The following is a 9,766-nucleotide window of genomic DNA, read 5'->3' on the forward strand; positions in this document are numbered from 1 at the left end:
TTTAGTCCCTTTTGCGTTCAAAAACCGAATAACTGCGCGAATCTCACACTTCGCGGTTTTAGTAATCGGGAGCTCCATTTCTAACGGCAACCATGCCAAGACTGAGCGTCCTAGCTACGTGCGCGCATGCTTGGTGGTATTGGGGGGAGTGGGGGAAGCAACGAATGCAACAGGGTTGCCAACAGCCACACGAAAAATTACCCAGCGCTTTGGAGACCTTACTTTTGGAATCAGCTACGTATAAATCTCGGATATGAGCTGCTGGTTACAGAAATGTAAATTTCATACGCAATTTTTTGACATTTTTATGTTCAAGGTCATTTTTTCATTTTGGGAGTAATTTTTGGGGCTTTTAAGGGTATTTCTTGTAATTTTTGGCCATTTTAGGGAATTTTTCTTCATAAGTTTTCTGAAATGTGAATAATATGGAAGCAAAGTGTTCTTTCTCTTTCACCTTTAGGTTATTTTTCTGGATTTTTTTCTGCCATTTTATAGGTCATTTTTTAAATATTTTCAGGTCATCAGAATCCGGGCCCTGCATATTACATTTTTGGGTCATATTTTAGGTCATTTTTCTGGATTATTTTGATCATTTTTTAAATATTTTCAGGTTATCAAAATCCGGGCCCTGGTTATGACACTGTGCAGTCTTGTAGGAAAATACCTATGGTCCTCTGAAATGATGGTATCTGTTTATGAGACTACATATAATTATATTTGCACTGTATTCATTTTGTGTAGTGTGTCCTTTATTACTTGTGTAGTTTTGTGTGTGGTGTGTTATTTGTGTGTTGTGTCTTATTGTAGTATCAGTGCCACCGGGTTAAAACCCATTTGCAGTTTAAATAAACAGTAACAAAAATAATATTGATGTCACAACCAAGATGACCACAATCTGACAATACTAATCCTTTCTGCTTTTGTTTGTTGTATCATGGGTACTGAACTCAGCACAAATGCTGCACTGGCCACCAATTCAAAATTATAAGAAACTTACTGGTTCAAAGGGGCACACATAATGCATGTGGTAAGAATCATAGAACTAACATGTTCGGATATCTCAATACTGCACAAATTACTGTTCTCAATAGAAGGTGTAACATTCTAGATGGATGAATATGAAATAACATAAGGAAAGGAGCTTCTGGGTAAAAATTCAGTGTCTGAAAATGCATTAAGAATGTTAATTCAACATGCAGAAATTATGTATCCACAAAAATAAATGTGTTTTAAGAGCACAGTATAACATTTTATTAGCATGTATAGTACAATTTACTATGATGACTCGGAAACTTCGAGACAAGTAACTGTGCAAAGAAAATAAACATTCTGGCCACCATACTGAACCTACAGCTGTGAATGTTGCTTTCTGATCCTGCTCACTCTTGCAATTTGTAGGTGCACCATGATTTAAAGATCTATACATACCTCAGCAGTATAAGTCACCTTCACAGAAGGTGTATCTTGACATGGGAACATGGCACGACAATGGACTGCCTAGAAATAAAATTACTGCAATTACAACAGACATAATAACTCAAAGCATTGCATTTGTCATCTTCACTGTACCAGTTTTACCAATACTTATATTCCAAAAAAAAAAACAGAATAACTAGCATAATTAACTACAGCAATTAAATATTTTGAATAAAGAATAATGTGTACTTGTACTTGTACTGCTCAGTTTTATAACAAGACTCAGGAAATCCCTACTTATTTCCCTATGTCCTTGTCGTTCAGTTGTTCAGTTCTCAAAGCCACTGGATCCCAGGTGGCTGTGGCTACAGCTGCAACAGCTTGTACCTGTTTGATGTCTGCCTGTACCTCTACTTTGTGACAGTGGGTACACTCCTCCTGGCATGGTCATCAGAAAAGGGCATTGGCATTGTTGTATTTTCAGCCCTCACAGTGCTTGGAAGTGAAGCTGTACTCTTCCAGGCGCTAAATCCAGCTTGCGGTTTCACTTTCGAGGTTCTTAAAAATCACAAGGCAAGTTAATGCAGAGTGGTCAGTGCAAAGGTGGAACTCTTGTCGGTACAAGGTAAAAAAGGTAAAGTTGTCCGTGTGCTTAACTATTTAAGCACTACACCATGAATGCATACGGGAGAGTGGATGTATAGATCCACATTTTCTTGAATGAGTGGTCAACTTCATGCCCCTGCTGATTTACCCCCGGAGAAAGAGCTCCCGGTACTCATTGGATAGGAGGTTTGGTGAACCCCAGAGCTGGTCGGGACATGGAGAAAATTCTTGACTCTACCAGGACTCGAACTCTCACCCCTCGGTCATCCAGCCCATAGGAACTCTTGTCCATCGAGGTACTTCCCATCAGGTGATGCAGTAATTTCTCTCAGTCCTGTTCACCATCTTACTGCAGTAGGCTATTATCACTCCTGTCTGTCCTGTACTTGGAGATGACGCCTCCAAATCGGATTTTACTTGCGTCTGTGTCAACAATGAACCTCTCTCTTGGCAACAGGTAAGCAAGAATAGGGGCAGTGCAAAGGGTCTCCTATAGTGTTTGGAAGGCAGCCTCCACTTCTAGAGACCACTGGAAAGCCTGCTTCTCCTCGAGTTCAATCAGTGGTTTCACAATCTTGGTGAAACCAGAAATTAACTGTACGTAATATGTGCACAGACCTAGGAAGCTTCTAATTTTGTGTTATTCTTCAGGGTCTGCCATTACTATACAGCTTTCAGCTTCTCGGGGTCAGTGATAATCCCTAGGGTGACAATATACCTGATGTACTTCCTTCTAAGAGCTTGCACTTTTCCAGACTTAGCTTTAGGCAGGCTTCTTGGAACCTCTAGAACACTTTCCGCATGCAGTCAATCAGTATCACATCATCCATGCACACAAGACATTAGTCGTAAGTGAGGACTCTTAAGGTCTTATCTCCATTATCCTCTCAAATGCCACTGGAGCAGTGCAGAGGCTAAATGGCATGACTGTGAACTGCAATAGCCCTTGACCTGTCAAGAATGCAGTCTTCTGCTTGTCGCCCAGGTGTAGATCCATTCACCAATAACTGCTCTTCTGGTCGAGAGTGGAGAACCATTTGGCTCCAGCCAGTGTTTCCAGAGTGTTGTCAATCTGAGGCAGTGAGAAACAGTCCTTTGTGACACTGTTTAATTTCCAGCAGTCTGTGCAGAAGCACAGGTCCCTGTTCTTCTAGATGAGAATGACAGGGGTGACCAGGAGATGCCTGATTCTTCGATAACCCGTCGTTGCATGTCCTCAAGCATTTCACCCATGTCTGCCTGTTTTGCTGGGGGTGGGGGCATTTTATGAACGAAAGTCCAGCACCCATATGAAAACTGTCCCTCGATTTAGTATCATATTTATCTGACTGGAAGACTAGGTTTTTTCCTCTATTTTGTGTTAAATAATGAAAGGCTTCTTCAATTTGGGTGCAATAATCATACTGACTGTTTTTAAACACTTTAAGCTTTTAATGGGTTGATATTTGCAGCATTCAATAAATGCAAACATTCATGCCATATCATGCTGTCAGCACCACAAGTGAGAGGGCAACTGTTTCACTGTCAGGAGGCACGAGCTACAGCAAGTTTACCTGAAGAACCACCGAAGTTACTACATATAAAGCTGTAATTCACCACAAAGATCACTTTTTTCTCTAATGTAAAAACTGAAATTGTATATGTTTTTGTATTTATGTGACATACACCATAACCATCATTCTTACCAACTCCCGATCCAGGGAATGTAATGTAACAGATGCAACATACAAGTGCACAGTGTCTTCTGCTCATCCAACGTAGCTCCATCGATAATTCTGATCCTCATGGTTTATTTTTTGTGTTGAAATTTTGCAAGTTCCATTTAATTTTATAAGTATTGTACATATTAGAGATCTATTGTTTAGATTACAATATAGCCACAAAATGTAAGAAGTTGGCTTTAAGCAGCAATTGCTATGCAATTAGGTACAATCATACAGAATTTTCTGTTGGTTTTAAACTTATGTAACATAGTGCAGCACGTAAATTTGTTGCTAGGCAATGACTGTGAAACAAACAAGACAGCCATTGATAGGCAGCCAATAGACTAGCTGAGTATCAATCACATGGGAATCTCAACAGACATGAATGCAACAAGGGTAGAGCAACAGAGAAATGGTGTTTTCTACTCAGTCTGTGCAAAGTGGTTAGAAGGAGGATATTGAAGCAAGAATAGTGAGTTGGAAGGAAGCCGCGATTAAGAGAAGACTGGCAGTGGCAGAGGAATAACCCCTGTTAGAAGCTGCTACCAGGGAAGGTCTAGTAACAGACTGAGAACACCAAGACTGTGTGCCCTAGAGAACAATAAAGTATGGAGATCAGCGATGGTGCTGTAATTACTTGTAGTTCTGAGTCATGCTGTAAAGTGGTCAATAAATCCAATATCCAATTAAAAAATAAACACAGAGAGTCACTCAAATATGTGGCAATACATTTGCTCATGTTTTGTTATATATAAGAAAATTTGTAATTAACAATGGAATGTCATTTTCTGATTGAATTCTACATACCACCCATTTAAGACTTCTCTCAATATAAGGTACGGAAATCTCGTCTCCAATGCAAACTTTACAAGGATTTCACTGTACATACAGCGAAGTTCACACAGGTACGAAAAATGTGCTTACATTACATTCTACAAACATTGGTACTTTACTATTTTGTCCACCTCAATTCAGAAATTAAAATATTTCATTGTGATTGAAGTATGTTTCCTTCTTATACCACACATCAAATGAAAGATGTGAATGTAATTATGATCAGCAAATTTAGATGAGTGGAAAGCCCACATCTGGGACTTAAATTCGAACTAATGTTCATACAAAACAACAAAAACAAACTCCACGGTTTTGGTCTGCAAGTGAACTATACTAACCGAGTAACCACCGCTTGTCGGCGAAGTTAGTGATTATGACATGAACCTCAGGATTACTGGCAGTAACAAGAATCAAAAGGGCCACACCATAGCTCAAGCAGTTAGTCACTGGCTTCCAACTGCAGTGGCCCGGGTTCAATCCCGGGTCTGGTCAAGTGGGATTTCTGGTAGACAATCTGGTTGGGGCAGGTTTTCTCCAAGTACTTCGGTTTCCCCTGCCTATCTTCATTCCACCAATTGCTCCACAATCACCCTCACCTATCATCTGGGGCTGGTACAATAGGCCAGAAGTGGCCACCGTACAAGGGACTTAGTCCCACCCCACTAGCAATAAAAAAAAAAAGAATCAAACCAAAGCAGTGGTAACAACTGTACAGTCAACTCTCNTCTAAGAACTCACATAATCCATGTGTAAATATCAATGTGTACAGCCCAACAATATCCTCTAGACATTACATTATATTGCTAGAACTTGGCTGCAATCTTTCCAGCACAAGTAACAAGTTTATGGCTAACATAAATTTTCTGGTTATGATATGGTTATTCACCTGACACTGACTGAAGAGATAGGGATGTTTACAACCAGCAGTTTGCTCAGGCGGTAGCCACTGCAAGGCACTAGAATTGACATCCGTCTCATACAAGATACTGAGCATAAGCCTGGAACAAGGGAAATGGTATCATTGAAGTTTACCTATAGCTATTCACCTCACAATGGCTGAACATGTATGGATGCCTGACTAACCATCTGCTCTGGATCTGACACTGTATTGCAGTGGAATTTGGGGATGCCTTGAAACTGACACTGAGCTATATCCTGGAGGAAATTCCTCATTCTCTATGTAAAATTCACATTCATTCAAAGACATCACCTGCAATGAAACAGTACCAAGAATGCTACAAATACATTCTTGCCTCTCACAGTACAGCACAAGATATCTGAAACACATCCAATCATGTACCTGATGTTGCTTTGTTAATGTTTATTATGAGAATAACAAACCTTGGTATTTGGAATTAATTATATGAGGCATGCCCAAATGCAACTCATTCAGGGATGGTTCTTGATGAAGGAATAGTTGCTGTTACTAATGGTCCCCACGGGCACTGAGCCAAGGATTTCACTACTGCATCGACCAATGAATCTCCTCTTTGAAAAATTCCTTCAGCTGCTGCTTGAACCACTTACCATCCTCATCCAACTGGAATCTATGGCCCTTTAGTGCTTTCTTGGGTGATGAAACACATGGATGTCACATGCTGACAAGTCTGGGATGCATGGTAAAGGATCCAACACCATTCAGTACATAACGTATAGTGCAGTGTCCTGGAGAGCATGAGCCACACGAAGACACGTGTCATGTGTCATGCAACATAATGACACCATCCGTGAGCAAGCAAGGATGCACTGCTTTGATGGTGGGATGAGCAGCTCAGAGAGTTCCACACTCGCAACTGTGTTGATTGTGACCTCAGGATCACTGAGCACCTAAGCCCGGATATCAGCTGGATAAAGACGTAATGGCCAGTGAAGTGGTTCCAGCAGTAATCCATGGAGTTCTCTGCATACAGGACTCAATGACTGATGTGTCATTGGAATGTCTACATCCATATGCAAAGGGATTATTTTTAATGGACTCTACCCCTCCAACCAGAACAATCCCCAAACAGATTTCATTTCAAACCTCATATTTATTATTTTGATTTTTTAATGGGTCTGTTGAGATGGAATTTATTTCTTTTCTTGTTGTTTCGGTTTCTATAACTCTGAGACTATGGTTCCCTATTTTTTAAAACAACAAAACCTGCTATGTATTGCACGTAGGTCATTTCACATTTTTCAGACCTCCTACATGCCAGCAGCTTGTTGACTGTTATCAGAGCTCCCATGCGGTGGTACCTGGAATGTGTTGCTACACAGATTATCAGCACCACTGTTCAACCATTCTTGTCTTTCCTGTCATCAGCAAAAGGCCCTGCGAAAAAGATCTTGAACTTGCTTCTGTTATTTAAAGTGATATTGGACTGTAATTATCCTCGTGCTATATTTCTGTTTATGATAGGTAAAATGGCTTCAAAGAGGGAAAAGGAAGGTTGAATTAGCTGTTGGATTGCAAACAGTCTCAAACTTCAGAAACACGTTTCTTATATCCAGAGCATCCTCACCAAAATCACATCCAGATTCATTATGTGAAGAATCTGCCTCTGCAAGTCAAATATAAACAATCTCAAAATATACACATCAAATCTAATTTGAAATGGAATGTGGGAATGTAGAAAAAGCAGATACTATGACAATAAAACTGATTATTACATTTATATAGTTCTTATCGCATTATCTACCTCATATGTTATGGTGTTAATTGAAAAATTGTAAAGGTACATTTTATTTTCTGATACACCAAAAAATTCCATCCTTATGTGATCAATACGTAAGTTGAATGATCATGTACTTCTAATATCCTCATTCAAATTGTATATGGAACTATAGATTAAATTACCAGGCATTGAAAAGTGACTTGTAAATTTTATATTTACATTATATTTTTTATTACAAATTTATAATGAATCATACTTGTTTATATCATATACTGTTTCTGTTATACTGGACTATTGTCTTTATCCTGGGTCCTCTGACCTTGTAATGGATTTGTGGCATGTAAATAAATGAAATGAAACAGTCCAATCTCTGGTAATAATAATGGACACTGATTATAAGCACAATGTGCAAACACTAGAAAATCATAAGCATATTACATTAATGATATATCTGCTTAAAAAACTATGCTTCAGCCATGCTGTGAACTGGCTATCTTATATTAAAATTAACTGAATAGTCAAGACAAACTATAGTACCCTGCTTACCTCATTTCTGTTGTACTTGGTAATTTAATCTCCAATTTGGATCCAAGGGTACTTATGTTCTCACCCACAGAGAATTCCAGAACTTGGCCTGAGCCATGGCCAGTTACTTTGATTATATTCAAATCTTTAGAATCAAGGAGCTGAAATAATACACATGAAATATATTTATTTATATTTTTGTGTGTACAAGCATCCATAAAAAATAAGAATACCACGACTGAAATCAATATCAGCATAATATATTCAAGGGTTCCAAAGGCTTGTATCTCACACATTCTAATTAAGAGAGAACACAATTCATATACAAAAATCATATAAGTAACTCAGTCTGCAAAAAACAGCCAAGAGAAGACTATCATTTCATAATATCTATACTTTATAATTTACTGTATAAATAACAATATTTGATACAAAGAAAATAACTGAAAGCCAAAAGCGAGCTCCAAAGTTTTACAGTGAGAAAATTTACAAACATGAGCATTAATACCATGGAATATCAGATAGTAATTCATTATACATGCAGACAATTCTATCACTACCTTTACACTGTAGCAGTAACTCAGCATAAATTATTACATTGGGAAGGGGGAGTTGCATGCATGTGTGCGCACACAGGCAGGCTGTTCAAACAAAACCCACTCGCAGCACTGCTAGTAAATATGGCCAGCGGCGTGTTATCATGTCACTACTTTCATGACAACACACCCATTGTTGACAGAACAGTAAAATTAGAGCAAACCGAAACATCAACACATATAAATGCAGGAATTCCAGGTGCAGAATCCATTCAAACAGGACCAAAGATTACAACGCACGCAGCCAAAAAAAGAACACATTACAAGACACAGTATACACAAAATATAGTAAGAACGATTCCCATAGTGGAAGAATGATATAATACGCGAGTTTGAATTAAGACATATAAGATGATAAATCTTAACAAATTTTAATATATATAAATTTTATTACAGTAAATGAAGAATATACATTTTAAATAATTTTATAAACGACATATGATGGCGAGCAGTGCAATAGTTTAACATAAATAACACACCTGAGGATGGCACAGTGATGCCAAAACATGTAGTAAAGTGACATGTGAGACTGAGTTCACTAGAAGACAACCAATACATACATATCATGGACGACAATCAGTGCAACAGGATGCTAAAATACAACATTAGGACCAAAGAGCTGTCACTTGAGTTCCTTGGTGCCAAGAGTGTGTAGCATTCAGGCACCTTGACATCACTGTCCATGCACTACATGACCAAGGAACGCTCCTGCATCCACACTGCCATTAAGAGAAATGGCATGTTCAAGTGGGGTGTCTCTGCGCTGCAAAGACACCTTCTCTATGTAGCATGCAATGTCCTGGACATGCTGCACTCCAAATACTAGAAGGTGCTGGACTAGCCCCCACACAGCCTGGATCTGTCACCACTGTGATTTCAGGTCAGACAAAGATGTACAGACTGATGGTGCAGTGGTTCCAGAAGCAGCCCACAGACTTGTTTGTGAAGGGGATCCATCAGTTACGGTGTCAATGGGATGACTGCCTCAGAGCCGATAGGGGTTACGTTAAATAACACAGGCCAACAGTTGTTTTGGTGCCGGGGTATTTGGAGCTGATTTCATATGAATTTGATGCCCTGAATTCAAATATGGCATTAGTTTTTGCCTAGGAGCTCAAATTTTTAAGATATAACATTTTGGTGAAATATACGTTACACTATTTTAAGTTAAATCAGTGGATCAAATAAAAAAACTCAACATGGAATTTTTATTACTATATTATAATTATATTTTTATTTTATTATATTAAATACAAAGATAGAGGAAAAAATCATCGACTATATATAACAGTCAAACCAACTATAGTCACGGAACACTACGGAAGCTTCTTTTTCGTGAATTTCTTGAATGTATTTTAGAACAGTCCCTTTTTAAACTCCAGCAGTAATCTGCCATCATGTGTGTATCCCATCTTCCTTGGTAGCGGTC

At 38.7% G+C, this 9,766-nt stretch overlaps 1 protein-coding gene across 3 annotated transcripts in view; it reads right to left on the bottom strand.

Moving 5' to 3' along the window:
* The window catches only part of LOC111875507 (leukotriene A-4 hydrolase), a 38,224-nt gene that overhangs the window by 24,471 nt on the left and 3,987 nt on the right, over window positions 1–9,766 (bottom strand). For all 3 annotated transcript variants that reach the window (XM_033755845.1, XM_033755844.1, XM_023871812.1), the window contains exons 3-5: window positions 7,763–7,902; window positions 5,446–5,557; window positions 1,429–1,497 (exon numbers count right to left, since the gene is read on the bottom strand). In XM_033755845.1, coding sequence (XP_033611736.1) covers window positions 1,429–1,497; window positions 5,446–5,557; window positions 7,763–7,902 — 321 coding nt within the window. The remainder of the gene's footprint in view (window positions 1–1,428; window positions 1,498–5,445; window positions 5,558–7,762; window positions 7,903–9,766) is intronic.

The sequence above is a fragment of the Cryptotermes secundus genome, unplaced genomic scaffold (genome assembly GCF_002891405.2).
Source record: "Cryptotermes secundus unplaced genomic scaffold, Csec_1.0 scaffold457, whole genome shotgun sequence".
Taxonomy (NCBI): Eukaryota; Metazoa; Arthropoda; class Insecta; order Blattodea; family Kalotermitidae; genus Cryptotermes; species Cryptotermes secundus.